Source organism: Chiloscyllium plagiosum, chromosome 10 (genome assembly GCF_004010195.1).
Source record: "Chiloscyllium plagiosum isolate BGI_BamShark_2017 chromosome 10, ASM401019v2, whole genome shotgun sequence".
NCBI classification, from domain to species: Eukaryota; Metazoa; Chordata; class Chondrichthyes; order Orectolobiformes; family Hemiscylliidae; genus Chiloscyllium; species Chiloscyllium plagiosum.
The window spans coordinates 76,325,670-76,343,249 of NC_057719.1; the positions used below are offsets into that span (position 1 = coordinate 76,325,670).

The 17,580-nt window shown below is 41.5% G+C and overlaps 1 protein-coding gene and 1 non-coding gene across 4 annotated transcripts in view; one reads left to right on the top strand and one right to left on the bottom strand.

Annotated features, from left to right (window-relative positions):
• Nucleotides 1-985: 985 nt before the first annotated feature.
• On the bottom strand, nt 986-1,056 carry trnag-gcc. Its single transcript has one exon. It is a non-coding gene; the product is annotated as a tRNA-Gly (tRNA).
• A 6,926-nt stretch (nt 1,057-7,982) lies between these two features.
• The window catches only part of LOC122553795 (peroxisomal N(1)-acetyl-spermine/spermidine oxidase-like), a 68,371-nt gene continuing 58,773 nt past the window's right edge, over nt 7,983-17,580 (top strand). For all 3 annotated transcript variants that reach the window (XM_043698129.1, XM_043698130.1, XM_043698131.1), the window contains exons 1-2: nt 7,983-8,170; nt 11,567-11,733. In XM_043698129.1, the coding sequence (XP_043554064.1) occupies nt 8,088-8,170; nt 11,567-11,733 (250 nt within the window). In that variant the 5' untranslated portion in view covers nt 7,983-8,087. The remainder of the gene's footprint in view (nt 8,171-11,566; nt 11,734-17,580) is intronic.

A 17,580-nucleotide genomic window follows, 5' to 3' on the forward strand; every position in this document is an offset into this window, starting at 1 on the left:
TGACTAAGTTCCAAGTCCAGTGCAGGTGAGAGGCTAGGATTACTGTGGAAAGTAACTCACCTCCCATCTCCCCAAAGCCTATCTACCATCTATAAGGAACAAGTAAGGAGTGTGATAGAATACTTCCCATTTGCCTGGATGAGTGCAGCTCCAACAACACTCAAGAAGCTTGACACCATCCAGGAGAAAAGCTCGCTTGATCGGTACTACATCCACAATCATCCATTCCCTCCACCACCAACGGTCAGTAGCAGCAGTATGCATTATCTACAAGGTGTACCGTAGAAATTCAACAAAGACCCTCAGACCGCACCTTCCAAACCCATGACCACTTCTGTCTAGAAGGACAAGGGCAGCAGCTATATGGGAAGACCACGCCCTTTAATTTCCCCTCCAAGCCACTCACTAGCTTGACTTGAAGATATATTGCAGTTCCTTCACTGTTGCTGGATAAACGTCTGGGAATTCCCTCCCTAATGGCATTATAGGTCAATCCACAGCTTGTAGGCTTTAGATTAGATTAGATTACAGTGTGGAAACAGGCCCTTCGGCCCAACAAGTCCACACCGACCCGCCGAAGCGAAACCCACCCATACCCCTACATTTACCCCTTACCTAACACTACGGGCAATTTAGTATGGCCAATTCACCTGACCTGCACATCTTTGGACTGTGGGAGGAAACCGGAGCACCCGGAGGAAACCCACGCAGACACGGGGAGAACGTGCAAACTCCACACAGTCAGTCGCCTGAGTCGGGAAGTGAACCCGGGTCTCTGGCGCTGCGAAGCAGCAGTGCTAACCACTGTGCCACCGTGCCGCCCACAAAACGGAGCAGTGATTTCTACCCCACCCGATGAGTAAACACATTCCTGTGAACCGCGCGCGCAGCAGGACATCGGTGAGTCTGCAGCCAAGCGAAACAGACATTGCATCGGGCTGAACTTTGTTATGCCGTGCAGCATTTGAAATTAAAGGAGCGGCAATGCATTGGCCGGGAATCGAACCCGGGCCTCCCGCGTGGCAGGCGAGAATTCTACCACTGAACCACCAATGCACCTCAGGCTGTGGCAATTCAAGAAGGCAGCTCACCACCACCTTCTCAAGAGCAACTAGGGACGGGCAAATAATGCTGGCCAGCCAACAATATCCCACAATGAGTAAATAAAAAGTTTGGAGTCATCAGGGATCATATATATAGACAACACAAACATGGATGCTATGGTCAGCTGACAAAAACCGAGAAGTTAATATTAATTTTTCCTTTTTCTAAAAATGTATGAGAAAACCTGTCTCTTGCCTGTTCTGGAGAGTGACAACACTCAAAGGATTAGAGCACTTCTTTAAGTCAGATCTTGTTGGGTGGTCAGTTGAGAAGTGAAAGTACGGGGAAGTATCCTCTCATCTCCCTTAGTCTGTAACTAAATCTCAATTCAGTTGCAATGACACGTAATTTACTGAAAATTACAATAGCATGTAAAAGTCAGAGAAGTCTACCTAGTGGTCAGATTTGTATTGATCTATTTGAATGCGTTGGGGCTGGAAATCTTTGCTGGTTTTGGTGAAATGGAAATGTAGTTCCGACTCCCTCTGCATGCAATCTAGCTGCATACCATCAATCCAGGGGATGATGTATCTCAGTAATAGTTTCTTCAGCTGTCTATCCCAAGTCTAGGAGAACCACATCAGCACCCAGTGCCAAAAGCCACTCTGCAAAGGTGTACATTGTAAAACCAATCAATTCTCATCTTCATTGCATAATGTTATTTTCTTGCCATATTTTCACCATACAAGTTGATAAATAATATATCTTTCTGCAGTATTACCAGGTTTTTATAATTTTAACCACACATCCTCTTTCTTAATCTAAAATATCCTGCCACAGGGTCATCTGTTTGCATTTTTGGGAAATTTCCAGTTTAGCTATGACTGCATGCTCTGGAACAAGGTCAGGTTTCTTATAATGTTAATTAGGAGCTCCTGCTGCAAGAATTACAGAAGATTCACATAAGAGCCATATAAAACCAATCAAAAGAACCTCGCAGGCTACATATCAATCCCTGTAGGCAGCAAAGGATCTCACAATATCAGAAATGATATCACAGTGGGAAACCCCTGTTATACATGTGCTAGTTACTGCTTGATCTTTGGATGTAGAGGCAAACTTCAGCACCATGGTTTATAGTTCCCGTTACACATTTCTGAGAGCCAGTAATTAAAATGAGGTGGCTACACCAGATAAGATGTTTGAATGAATGAGAACAAAGATATTTAAAGAAAATGATCTAATCAGCTTGTCTTTTTATGTTTTTCATATACATCTTTCAAATCTGTTGATTTTTGGCTAACTTCAACAACAACCACTGCTTGTTGCTTAAAGCTGTTAATACACCCACTTGTTAAATCAATCTGTTACAGAACTGTCTAGTGTGATACATATGCTGGTTGTTCTCTGATGCGCTTGGGAATGCAATGCAAATCCATAATAAAAAAGATGAACATTGTGGAATGTGTCAATCACGCTGATCAAGAAACATCCTACAAATAAAATAAATGGACCAATCTTTGTTTATTGATACTGATTGACTGAGGTACATAGGTTCAGGTGTCTACTGAGTGTCAGCCAAGGTTTTAAGCTTATGGAGCTACAGTAAGATTTCTGGAAGTAACCTCCAGTTTTACATTTACATGGTCTTTACAACTAATCAGAGTATTCTTTCTTGTCATCCTCTGACACAACCATTCAAAAAGGAAAGGGTAGAAACTTGGAAAATTTGAATAGGTTCAGATTTTGGACAATGAATGCAATACTTATATATATAAAATGTTACATGACAGTCTTGTAGTTCTAGTGTTACCAGGAACCTAGTACAGCAGACTAATATCCTGGGGCATGGTTTCCAATCCCATCATAGTAGCTGGTGAAATTTGAACTGAATACAAAAAGTCTGGAATAAAGATGACAATGATGTATCTATTATTGATGGTTGTAAAAGCCCTCTGGCTTACTAATGTCCTTTATGGAAGGAAATCGACCATCCTCACGTAGTCTAGCCAGTATGTGACTCCAGATCTACGGCAATGTGGTTGACTCAAAATTGCCCTCTGGGTAATTAGGGATGGGGATTAAAGGCTGGCCTATGCCATATTGCCAACATTCTGTGCATGAATTTTGAAAAAAAGCTCACTCATACTCAACAATGTACATTTACAATCACGACAAGTACATTTTTGGCATGAATCTTGTGCTATGAGTTTGAAGAATGTTCCTTGCTTTCTTAGTCAAAACATGATTGACATCCTGCTTGTAGATTTCACAAAAGAAGGATGTTATCTCCCAAGGTCTATCAGACAGCTTGCAAACTTATAATGTAATTTATTTTCACACACTAGAATTCCCTTCTGTGGTATAGCTTCACCTAATAAATCAACCATTTATCCAGTGAATTAATGGACATCTGGGAACAGAGACCTCTGTTGCAAGAATGCTGGATGACTTTGTAATGAAAGTACATCTTGGATCAGAGATTTATTAGAAGTGGTCTAGAGAACCAGGCACTAAATACATGGCAATATCTTTTCTTATTTAAACAGAAATCTCTAACTTTAATAAGTGACTATTTCTCATAAAATATTTCTTGGTGCTATTTGTTTGAATGATAAAGGTTTATTGAAGAAGAGATGTTCCAGGATAAATTATGTGTTAAAAGAAAATCCAGTACAGAAAAGAGTACTTCTTAAGATACGGGGAACATTTGTCATATTGTTTGACGGGATACTTTATTTGTCCCCACTCATAGGATCCAGCAATAAATGACACAATAAGTAATGCCCCCTTCTCTGAGCCAGAAGCCCTAGATACCAGCCCTTGCTCAGGACCTAAGGAAGGTGTTATCATTGAGGTGGCCAAATATATTGAATGTAAAGAGTCAAAATACCTGGGGACATTGGGTGAATGCACCTTAAAAGCACATAAGTAAAATCAATCATGGGAGCAACCAGTTAAAAAAATGTTGCCCTCATCCATCAAAGTGACAGAATCAAATTACAAGATTTTTCTCTCCTGTGATGCAGGAGGGAATTACTCTGTTGGTTGGAGGAGCAGAAAGCATTGGGAAGATGAATGATAACTAATCTTCAGCTATGCAACCGATGCATTGCCAGAAACAGTAGCTGTGGTAGGCATAGGGGAAGTCAAGATCTTTGGGATCAGAAGGGTGGTGGTGAGGATGTGAGGGTGGGTGCATCTTACTCAACAGATTAATGAAATAATAGCAACACAGACTTCATAATCAAGAAATCAAATTATCAAATAGGTATGGTCATAGCATTTAAAGGAGTGACAGATGCATTCAAACAGGCAGTCCACTAGAGTTGAGTGGTGTTGGAAAAGTACAGCCAGTCAGGCAGCATCCGAGGAGCAGGAAAATCGACATTTTGGGCAAAAGTCCTTCATCAGGAATGAAGGGATTTTTTTCCTGATGAAGGGCTTTTGTCTGAAATGTCGATTTTCCAGCTCCTCGGATGCTGCCTGACCTGCTGTGCTTTTCCAGCATCATTCTAATCTAGACTCTGATCTCCAGCATCTGCACTCCTCTTATTTAAAGTCCTCTTATGCCTCATCCACTTGAGTAGCTTTTATGTGGCTACTTATCATGAATTCAATTAAAAGTTTCTTTGAGTTATACTGCATTGTCAAGAATGTTGCAATGTTTACATTTCTACTTCATGCGTGTCAAAAATAGCATGCCATTAATCTAAACTGAAAAATTACCACTTTATTTGAAAATAAGGACAAAACCAATAATTTAATTTAGTTGTGAGTACTGAAATCTACCCTGTTGTTGAAATTTAAATCATGTGCATTTCAAATATTGAGTGGTAAATGCAACACCAGCCATCCTTCATTGCTTCTGTGTGTAATATTCGGCAAAATCGTTCATTAGGATTGTCCATTCTTATGTTCTAGTCTTAGATTTGAGCCAGGTCTCAGCAGAAAAAAACTGTTTTAGCTCAATTGGCAGAAAAAGTAATGCATTATCCAAAGCTATGTGTGCTTGCAGTCCAAAGACTGTGCCTACATTGAAGACAACCAGTATGATAATTTAAAATTAACAAATGAAATTCCTACTAATATAGTAGATCATGAGGATGCCAGAACTTTGCCAAAAATGACACAGCAAGGAATAATTGGGCATTTGAAGATTACTTCAGTTCTGACACTCAATTTGTTAATACTACAAGAAATCATGATTTTCCCAAAGTCAATTATTTTTCCTGCTGTAAATGCAGAAATACCAACAACTCAAAAAATATTGACTTAGCATGCATCCATTCAGTGTCCAAATTGCCCTGCAGAGAGTAAGGTCTGGCTTGATGCACCACATGGGCTCCTTTCTGTGCTGCACCTGTTAAAAAGAAGTAGGCATGCAAAAGGTGGAGTGATCATAGCACCCACCAGCATCATCGACAAGAGCCTGAAATATTTCGACACTGCAGCCAAATTTGTATGAAACTGATGAGTTGCCGCACTTCTGAGCACCAGAAATGTTGGGTTAGGACTTGAGATTCAAAATGCCATTCATAAATCATAGGCTAGCAACAATGATAGGGAGGCTGGATTCATCCAAAGGGTATGGTCAGATAGTATTATTGAAAGAAGGATTAAGACCGAGGTGGAGGGAGATCACTGATGACTGTGAAGTGAAGTGAAGTTAGCAGATGTTCCCTGTTTATTAGATAGTCATAGAGTCACACAGCAGGAAAACAAACCAATCAGTCCATGCTAACCATAATCCCAAACTAAATTAGTCCCACCTTGGCCTGATTCCTTCAAGCCTTTATTATTCATGTACTTAACCAAATGTCTTTTAAACTGTACACACATCCACCACCTCCTCTGGAAGTTCATTTCTCACATGAACCACTCTCTGTGTTAAAAAAGCCCTGCATGTCTTTTTTAAATCTCTCTCCTTTCACCTTAAAAACATGCTCCCTAATCTTGAAATGTCCCACCCTAGGGAAAAGACACTGGTATTCACCTTATCTATACCCCTCATGACTTTATAAACCTCTATAAGGTCATCTCTCAACCTCCTACAGTGAGAAATGTCCCAGCCTATCCAGTCTCTTCCTATAACCTGAACCCTCCAATCCCATCAACATCCTGGTAATTTTTTTTTTCTAATTTAACCTCTCCAGCTTAATACCCTTCCTATATTAGGATGACCAGAACTGGACACAGTACTCTAGAAGCAGCCTCACCAATGTCCTGTACAACCTCAACATGACATCCCAAATCCTCAAAGGTCTGAGCAATGAAGGCAATCCTGCTAAATGCTTTCTTAACCTCCCTGTGTACATGTGATATAAACTTCAAAGAATGATGGACCTGAACCCCTGAGTCTCTCTGTCCTACAACATTACCCAAACCCCGACTTTTCATTGTATAAGTGTTGGTCTTGTTTGCTTTATCAAAGTGCAATACCTCACATATATCCAAATTACACTCCATCTGCCACCCCTCAGCCCATTTATCAAATTGATCAAGATCTCTTTATAATTTTAGACAACCTTCTTCAATGTCCACGATACCACCAATTTTTTTGTGTCATCCACAAACTTACTAACCAGGCCTTCTATATACCCATCTTATATCATTTATATAAATGACAAACAGAAGTGTTCCCAGCACCGATCCCTGTGGAACACCGTCGGATAGTGAAACACCTGCCACACTGGTTGCAGTGTTAAATCAAGGAAGGGATAATTAAACGGGGACATGACTGAAGCCAGACCTTTCCTGTCGGTAGATTGATTCTCAAATCTGGCAAGTCAAGGCAACTAACTCGAATCAAAAAGGTAATTTAATGTCACAGGAATGTAATGTCCTCTATGGGCAGATCTTGAATGTGTTATGAAATATATTTTAATGACAAGCAATGCATCAACTTAATAATCAAACTCAGGCTGAGACAAATTGTTGCTATATATAAAATGCTTGATTGTGGCCAAATTTGAAATAGTCCCTTAAACTTAGGTAAATATTATGTTCCCATATGATATGTCCCAAATTTATTTTTTGCAGATGCAGTTTAAATTGCTCAATGTGCTATTGAATACCATTTCGCCTTTGGCAGCGAGACATCTCCATTTTGCACGTAGGATTCTGATTTCTCATCCTGATATCCTAGCATTTTTCTTCAGTTCCTCTGCCAGGGTCCTTTTTCCTTGACCCTGTCCCTTACATTCTTTTTACTGTTGCCAATACTCTCTCCACAAAAGAAAACCTGCTGTGCTGCTGTGCACAATACTCTGAGAATTGGGATGCTGCCCACTTGCCATCTGCACAATCCCCTCTGCACTAAATTCCTTCTCAATGGTCTCCAGAACTGGGTACAAAAATATTTTTCCATCTTGTTCATCTCTGAAAGCCTTGATTTTACATTGCGTCAACACCCCTCACCGTCTCGTGTTTTACCAGTTTAGGATTGTGCCCTCTGGTGGTTGATCCTTCAGCCAATGGAAAAAATGTAAACTTAACTGAACCCTTCATGATTTTAAACACCCTTAGTCAAATCTTCTCTCCATTCTCTGCTGTAACACTATGTGTTGGAATGACCAGAGTAAACAAATTCATGTAGAACCGGAAAGGAAGGCTGCACTCTATTTTGCAAACCTAGCAGCAAATACACTTGTAATATTAACCAGATAAACCACTTTTAATATATAACTTAAAATTAATCCTGGACAAGAGGCCTTCAGTCACCTCCCATCTCACATAGTCCCAGCAACACAAGGGAATGTGGGCAGAATTGGAGGTATTTTGAAGTCAAAAAATGTATTTTTATGCCTGTGCCACTGATTTATGTGAATCAACCTATTACTAAAGCTTGTAAATATTGTAAAATCCAGTATATGCCCTCCATGTTTACATAAAGGTTATTGAATAACACTGTGTTCAGACAAAGTCCTGAAGATCAATCCTACAGAAACTGGTCTTGCATATCCTTGCATTACAGAAATATCAGGTCAAACTGAAAAGTCATCTTAAGTATTGCCAGCAGCAGCAGTCATTAATACTGAGCCATGCACAGTATATCTATCATCAGTTTTTGCAGTGCCACAATGCTAACCGCACTGATCGTGGGCGAGCATACTATAGCAATGCCGTGAGTATGTCTTTGTTATGGATTGGTTGCCTTAAATGTTGTTTTATTTCCATTCTTGTTTATTTCAGAATATCAGTCATGTGTGCTATATCTGTCATAAGCACAAGTAAAGAGCGATTGTCTGTGGGAGACCCATTTTGCTTCATAGGATTTACCAATTCAGGAGGCATATCTTCGGTAGAAGCCCTGTTTAATTGGTGTACGCTGTGTTCCTGATGAAGTTACAATGTCCAATTGAGAGAACCAAGTAAACTCTTCCTGCTGTCCTGTCAACACCGCACCACCCTTACCCCTCCACTATTGCCAACCCCATGCAGAATTTCCACCTGATTCAGTCTTTAAGAGTAACTGTGAGAGTATTAGCTCAGGCGCTCATTCTGCTTTTGGCAGAATCATAAGATGGGTACAACACAGAATGACGGCATTCAGCCCGTCCTAGTGCACTGCAAGAACAACCTCAGCTAGTTGCAGTCTATCCTTGTAGCCCAGACAGTTTATTTTCTCTTCAGGTGGTTGTCCAATTTCCCTTTGAAAGCAACAGTTGAATTAACTTCACTCTGCCCTGAGGTCATGAACTTCAGATTGTCATCAATTGCTGGATAAAACAGCTTTTCCAACGCTTAGGCTTCTTTTTGCCGATTGGCTTAAATTTATTTCCTGTGATTCTCAACTTTTCCACCAATGGGAACAGATTTCCTCTAGCTACTTGGTCTAGATTCCTCATGATTTTGAAAGCCTTGTCATGTTGAGGTTGTACCGAAGGTCAGTGAGGCCTCTTCTGGAATACAGTGTGCAGTTATAGGAATTCCTGTTATAAGAAAGGAATTATTCAACTGGAGGGGGTTCAGAAAAGATTTACCAGGATGTTGCCAGGTATGGAGGATTTGATTTATGAAAATAAGCTGGATTCTTATCTCTGGAGCAGAGGAGATTGAGGGGTGACCTTATAGAGGTTTTTAAAATCATGAGAAGCACAGAGAAGGTGCATGGCAAATGTTTCTTTGATAGGATGGGGGAGTTCAAACTATTTTCAAGTAGAGAGAAGAAAGTTTTCAAAAGGACATGCGGGCAACTTTTTGACACAGCGAGTGGTTTGTGTGTGGAATGAACTTCCAGAGGAAGTGATGAATGCAGGTACAGTAAGAACATTTAAATACATTTGGAGAAGTACACGAATACGAAATGTTTGGAGGGATAGGCGTCAAATGCAGACAAGTGGGACTAGTTTAGTTTGGGAACACGGTTGGCTTGGACTAGTTGGACTGAAGGGTTGTTTCCATGCTGTGTGACTCTCTGATTCTACCACTCAAAATGCATAAGCAAAATACTGTGGAGTGGAGATCTAACTTGGAAGAAGAGTCAAACTGGACTCAAAAGTTTAACTCTATGTTTCTCGCTCCACATTCACTGCCAGACCTGCTGCGCTTCTTGCTGTTAATTTTTCATTTCAATCCCTCACCTCTAAAGAAATCTGGATTAATATTTCCTTCTGATAGATTGTCTGGATTCATTTCTGTTTGTTGCTGGGCAGTTAATACCTGTTGTTCAGTCACACATTCAAGTTTATCATTTTCTAGTTACGTCTTGATACACCAGTCTAGATGATAATGTGTAGGTGATAATGGAAAAGTTCAGGAGCACGCACATGTGCAGAATAACATATAAATCCAGACGATGCTGCCAGGGATCCTGTCCTCTGACAATACTTGCATTATTGATGTCCTCTCCAGAGAGGAATTCATTAAACTACAGAAAGTTTTTGAAATATTACTTTGAGTCAGTTTCTGAAAATCCTTGAAAAAGCTAGTGTTGAAAAAATATTCTTTGACAGTGCATGGATGTTGCTGTCTACAGGCTGATGTTTATTACCCACCCCTAACTGCCCCTTGAAAAAGTGTCAGTGACTCAACTGAAGGGTGTTCCAAGATTTTGACCCAACAATAGTGAAGGAAAGGGGATATCAGGGTATTTTGCAGCTTGTTGAGGAACTTGAGGATGAATGGTTTTTCCGTTCATCTGCTGCTCATGTCCTTCCACATGGTAGAGCTCACGAATCTAAAAGGTGTTGTTAAAGGAGTTGTGATGAGTTGTGTGCAGTGCATCTTGCAGATGGTACATACTGTTGCCACTGAGTGTCTCTGGTTTAGGGAATGAATATTGAAGGTGGTGGATAAGGTGCAAACTGTTTTGTACTGGATGATATTGAGCTTCTTATGTATCATAGGAGTTGCACTTATCCAGGCAAATGGAAGGTATTCCATCTCAGAGCTGGTGCCTTGCAGACAGTGAACAGTCTCTGAGAGGAGGTGACTTACTCAGCAAAGAATTCCCAGCTGCTGACCTGTTATTGCAGACACAGAGTTTATGTGGCCAGTCCAGTTTAGTTTCTGGTCAATCCTAAAGCGCAGGAGGCTAATATTGGAGGACTCAGTGATGGTAACACCAGTAAGTCTCAGGCGAGGGGAGAAGATTGGATATTATCTTGTTTAAGATGGTCATGGCCTGGCATTTGTATGCTGTGAATATTCATTGCCATTTGTCGATTCAAGGCCAGGACTTTGTTGCATTTTATCATGGATTGCTTCAGTATTTCATCAGTCATGAGATGAGCTAAACATCGTTCAATCGTTAGCGGACATCCCCACTTCTGGACTTATGGAGGGAAGGTCGTTGATGAAGCAGCTGTGTGGTTGGTCTGGGACAATACCCTGAGGAACTCCTGCAGAGAAATGCTGCAGGCAAGATGATTGACCCCAAAAAAATCCACTAAGGGCTTCCTGTGTTCTCGCTGTGACTCTCGCAGAGGAGAGATTTCCCCCGATTCCAACTGAGCCCTATTTTGCCGGGACTCTTTGATGCCTCTGCCATTCAAATTAACACTTGATATCAAAGGCAGTCACTCTCACCTCTCCTCTGGAGTTTTGCCCTTTTATTCATGTTTGGATCAATCTTGTAATGAGGCCAAGAGCTATATGCCCCTTGGGGAACCCACACTGAGTGTCAGTGAGCTGGTTATTACTGAACAATTGTTGCATGGTAGCACTGTCGATGACACCTTCCATTAGTTTATTGATGATCAATAGCTATGATTGAATTCCTATGTTACTGCTGGGTAATGATACCAAGTCCCATCAAAATTTCCATTCCTATTGGGCTTTCTGTATCCGACCTGCAGCTCAGAAATACAGTTATTTTAAAATCCCACTTACATCTCTCTTGTTATAACTCTTAATTAAAAGTATCAGAGCTCTTCATCCTTTCAAAATTGACAAGATAAATGCTATGTCTGACTGGCATGTTTCCTGATTTTAATAACATACACAGGCTGATAGTCTCTCATAAAGCCACATTGTAACGCAAAATTATAAATAACCATGTGCTGTCCTTGTTCCAAAGTATGGATCTTAATGAGTCCAAGAATAAGACCCAAAAGATTGTCATTGTTGGAGCTGGAATATCTGGAGTGGGCGCAGCCAGAAAGCTGCTGAAACAAGGATTGACTGATGTGCAGATAATTGAGGCATCAAGCCAGCCTGGAGGACGGATCAGAGGCTCTCTGTTTGGTAAGAACAATGTGAGGCAAAAGCTATGGATGCATGGAAAACAAATTGTGCAATGAATAATAATTTGCAAAGAAAATTATTGGTGTATGTGATTTAATCTGAATTTCTCCACATAGAGTTACAAAGCAGAAATGTTTACAGATCCCAGTTCCCTCATGTTGAAAGATAGTGTTAATTCCGCAACCTCCCTATGCCCGCTCCATTAGTATTTCATAAATTTTGTTACCAATCATATAGGGCAGAATTTCATCCCAATGGAGATCTTGTCTGCTGGTTAAGGAGCTGGTGACTCAATGGATAGCATTGTTGCCTCAGAGCGCCTAAGACCCAGGTTTGATTCCACCCTCAGGCAACTGTCTGTGTGGAGTTTGTACATTCTCCCCCCGTCTGCTTGGGTTTCCTCCGGGTGCTCTGGTTTTCTCCCACAGTCCAAAGATGTGCAGGTTAGGTGGATTAGCCATAGGGAATGCAGGGTTATAGGGGGAATGAGTCTGGGTGGGATGCTCTTTGGAGGGTTGGAGTGGACTCGATGGGCCAAATAGCCTGCTTTCACACACATAGATTCTATGATTCTATGGTGAGAGTAGACATTGCCTCCCTTGGGGAATTCCCACAATGTTAAATGCCAGTCAAGCACTGAAGTGTTCAGCAGTGGGTCTTCTCTGAGGTATCCTGAGGATGAAACTCTCACCTGCCCTGAGAGGAGCCAGCCAATCAGAGAGTAACAGCTTCTCATTCAAGCAGTGCCACTAAGGGTTGGTAGCTGTGGGTAGCAATGCTCTGACCATAGGCTCAGGACCAGTGAGTGACCCAGGCCAAGAATGGGCTTGACGAGGGGAAAGTGGCTCTCAGTGTGCCCATCTGATGTCAGGTTCCTCGATCAAACAATTAATACACGCCAAGATTTACTTTTTGGACTCTCTGAGTGGTGAAAGCCTCAGCTGTTGTGATTGAATGAGAAGTGGAGTAGCAGGATGGGGTCTTAATAAGGGCATTCATTGCCAACTTGAGGATTGGCATCAAGGCATAATGACTATCCATGAGCCTTCATGCTCTGATCTTGGGGTTTGGCCCCAGCCACACTCCCATCTTCCAGCTCCTCTTTGTATAGGACCGATGGGAATTTTACCCATGGAGAAATGATCCCAAATATATTTCAGTGCAGTTTTAATTTAACTTGGAATTCTGGTGGTGGGAGGACATACTGCATAAAGAGGCTCAGTCCTACATAAAAACAGCTTGGTAAATAATTCATATATAACGTAGCAATCAGCAAGTTCTATTCAGTCCATCAAAAGAATGAAATACTAAATGAATAAAATATGTGCTTATGCAGCTCGAAGTATCTTTCTGATTTAAGAAAGAAAAAAAAAGAAGTAACTGTAAAGTGTGATGAGCAAGTTAGCCTAATTAGAGCTACTGTGGTCCCACTCTGTTGATCAGTTGGGACCGACTCCATACAACCACCTTGGAATTTAACACCTCGACTGTGGAAAAGATTGGGGGCTAAAGTAGAAGTGGAAATAATTCCTGTCCATGTTCGATGCATACAATTCCTGACACAGGGAATAATTTCCAAGATTGGAAAGTCAAGAGGGAAGATAAGTTTGCAAAGCCACTAGAATTCTAAAAAAAGTTTATCCTGAGGGTGTGGACATCACTAGCAAGGCTACTCATCTATTAGTAACTCTTGAGAAGATACGATTGAGAACCCTCTTGACTTACTGCAGTCCATGTGCTGGAGGTACTCCCACATTGCTGCTAGGTAGGCATTTTGAGATTCGGGCTTTGCTATACTGAAGAACTGCTGAGCCAGAATGGTGTGTGACTTGGAAGTGGATTGTCTTCTCATGATCCTAATGTCCTTTTAGGTAGAAGACGTGAGTTTTGAAGGCACTGTCAAAGAAACATTGAAGTTGGTAGGAGGGGTAGTGTGGTTGGGTGGGGGATTGGGGAGTGGCACAGTGGCTCAGTGATTAGCATTGCTGCCTCTCAGCACCAGGGACCCGACTTCAGTTCCAGCTTTGGGTATCATTTTGTGCATGTGCTCCCCTTGTTTGAGTGGGTGTCCTCCAGATGGTTCAGTTTCCTCCAAAGATGTGCAGGTTAAGTTGATTTGCTATGCTAAATTGCCTGGCGTGTCAAGGGATATGATGCCTGGGGGACTGGTCATGGTAAATGCAGGGTTACAGGGATACAGTGGGATGGTCTTCGGTCCAGTCTCGATGGCCAAATGGCCTCTTTCAGCACTGTGGGGATTCTAATTCTAGCTTGTGCACTATAGCCATATAATTAAGATGGTGGGTAGCCTACTGATCAAGTGCAGTGTATCATCCTGAACAATGTTGAGCTTCCTGAGTGTTGTCTTAGCTTTATCCATCCAGACAAATGAAGAATATTTGGTCACTTTCCTGACTTGTCATTGTATGTGGTGGAGATGTTTTGGGGAGAGGAAACCCATTTTACTGCGAATACTCTGCCTGCTTCTGCTGTTATTACAATTGCATTCATGTGGCTGGGCTGTATCAATTTCTGATCAGAATGCCTTCCCGGATGATGATGCTGATATTAATGCTATTAGATGTCATTGGCAGGTGGTTAGAGTTTCTCCTATGCAATATGGTACAGCATTTGTTACACAGGAACAGGCCATTTGGCCCACTCAGCCTATGCTCCACGCAAACAAGTGGAAGTACGCCACTGTTTGTAACAGAATGGCTTAATATGAGTCCAAACACTGAGGTTCCTGTAAATGTAATCACTGCATGTAGAACTGTATTGTATGTTGAATTTTTTGATTTAAATCATCTCACCCTATCAATAAATAGTTCCATTTCTTACTTTTTATCATGCATTTATTTGCTATTCTTGTTGTTGGAAATGTTCACTATCTAGCACTTGTACAAAACAGTTGCTGCATGCCACTTATCTACTCAAGCCCAAATGTTTCCCAGGTCTTGCTGGAGAGGATAATTTTCTCTGGGTGCTTTAGGTACTAAAGAAACTCTGAGGTGGTCAGGATTGGCTCTCAACCTTAGTTTACCCTGTGGTAATATGTCTTGATGAATGGATTATACTAGGTAAGGCTGTCGAGAGGACAATTAAGAAGCTGATTGCCACTTAAATTAGATGCTAATAAGCATTGAGGAGGCTTTATGGCATGTTGATGGATGGAGCTTGACCCAATGCCCTCTTCTAACAGAAACCAGCTAATTGGAAATAAACAAGTTGTTTACTTGGAGAACTCATAGTTCCTCGTTATTTTCTCCATGGCAACACCTTTGTCAATCAACATTACCTTGACAACCATAGAGCTTTTTTTTCTCCTGTATCATAAATTGTGGTGATCATTTAGAATTTGCCTTTCTTGGTAATCTTGGTATTTGCAAGATTAAATGCTTCAGCAAGGATGGTCCTATGGTGCAGTGGTAGTATCTTTATCACCCCTCAAAATGTATGAAGAAGATAGCCTAAACAGACCCAAAGAGCCTGGGTTCAAATTCTACCTGTGGCAGAGCTGAGTCATAACACATCTGAATAGGTGTTTTTTGTGACTATCTAAATTCTTCATCAACACGGGCAGAATCTTGACTGAACTGTGAATGTGAATCTTCTGCGTGTTCGCAAACCCGATCCCATATGAGGAGTGTTCCTAATAGAGTAGCCTTCTTCCTGGAAGCTCTGGTAAACCTGGGTGCTTCATAACCAAGGCATTTCTCTACTTAAACTGTTACAGTGTGTGGCGCACCCAGCCAGCACAAGCAAGGTAGCCACACTGACTGTTCCCAGCAAAGCTGATCTGGACAGTCATGAGGCACTCAACACAAAAGGGGCTCAACAGAAAAGTTACCGATAAAGGTGGGAAGTTAATCTTTAGGGTGTTCTAGTTTGCAATGTCAGAGGGATCTTGGGGAATGATGGTAAATAACTGGGAGGCAGAGGAAAGACTCCCAATGATAGAGGCAAGGAGACACAGAAGGGTGTGAGCTGCATATTGAGAGTGGGGAACTTAATGGAGACATCAGCCATGTTGGTGAGGGTGAAGGAGTGAGTGAATTGATTAAAGGTCAATGTAAGGCAAAGGATGGGTGTGGAGTGTTCAGGAAAGCTTGAAGGAAATCATCGGGCCTTAGGTGCAGGGAAGATTGAAGAATGACAGAGGAGATGCCAGTCACCTAATTGTCAAAGACCTCAGTTGTAACTCACTGCACTAACTGTAGGCTCATGACTGCACTCACAAGGATGTGAGCCCAAGCCTTCTCTAGATGGATGAGTCAATGTCTTTGCTGGATGGTACATCCTCTGAGGGTGCTGACTCCCCCTCCTCCAGAAGGGTGGTGTTAGAGATGGGCTTGGGAGATTGGTCTCCTCTTTTGTAATTACTGGAGTGGGAGTGGGGTTTTGAGACTGCATAGAAAACAGAAAGATTTCTTAGTGTCATGAACCATAACCCTTACCAAGATCCTGTTAAGATGTTGATGCCCCTTGTGCTGCTGCTGCTATAGCAGAATGGAGACTTTATGATATGGTGAATATCTTGCTCTGACCAAGATGAGAGATGGCTTTTTCTAGTCCTAGTACTCCATGGGTCACAACATAAATTTAATTGTTTACCTGGTTCCTGACATGGCCATTCATATACTTTGCTGAAAATGTGTTGCTTGAAAAGCGCAGCAGGTCAGGCAGCATCCAAGGAGCAGGAGAATCGACATTTCGGGCATGAGCCCTTCTTCAGGAATCATGCCCGAAACGTCGATTCTCCTGTTCCTTGGATGCTGCCGGACCTGCTGCGCTTTTCTAGCAACACATTTTCAGCTCTGATCTCCAGCATCTGCAGTCCTCACTTTTTCCCATTCATATACTTTCCCTATATTGGGTTTAAAATGAAAGATCCATGAACCAGATCTATTTCAGAATCACAAATTATTGATTTATAATAAACAAAACTTACTCATCACAGTGCAAAATTAATTTGCACATTTATTCCATTTTATGAAATTATAAATGTTTATCCTATAAATAATCTAAAATTAAATGCAATTAAATATCCACTCATACACTGAGTAAAGGGAAAAATTGATTTTTTTTCTGCAATTGGGAAAAAAAAACACTTTTGTCCAACAGGCCTTACTCCTTGGAGGGAATAAAAGGATAATGTATGGAATGTTCAGTTGGCTGTCAGTCTGATATTCTGATCCACCAAATACAAGCAGATACATCTGGGATCTTTGCCAACACAGCTTGCTCAGAAAACACAGTACTGAGGTTTCTTCAGAATGATCTTCAGGGCTACAGTCAATGCTCAGATTAATCCAGGGCTCCAAATGACACATTGGACCCTCAAAAAGAGTGTTTTCGAAAATAGGGGAGCTAGGTTGGGAAGCTCGTTTCGATCCCCAGGCTGACCACCAACCACTAAGGCAACAATCTCCAAAACTGTAGCTGCAACCTGACAGTCGTATTTGAGTGGCAGGCGTTCACCAGTAAACAAGCAGTTACCACAAGACATGTGACTGTCAAGAAATTCCTCAGAACAAGGATTTCTTTGCCTTTTCATTAACTTCTTTAAAAAGTAAGCAATCTAGATGTGCACATTCGGTTAAACTCAAGTTCACAAATTACGAAATATGGGGTGACTGTAACAATGTTCAATCTCCCCTTTAGCACAGAAACTGTCCCTTTGTTTGTCTTGCCAGTTCTGTGCCTACTCCTCAAATGGATCAAGGAGCATTATGTTAAGCATACCCCTTCATCCGCCAACCCCGTCTGGGTGCATTGGCACTTATTATACATGACCTTCACCTGCAGATAGAGGAGCATTAAGAAACATTCATGTGTACGTGGATG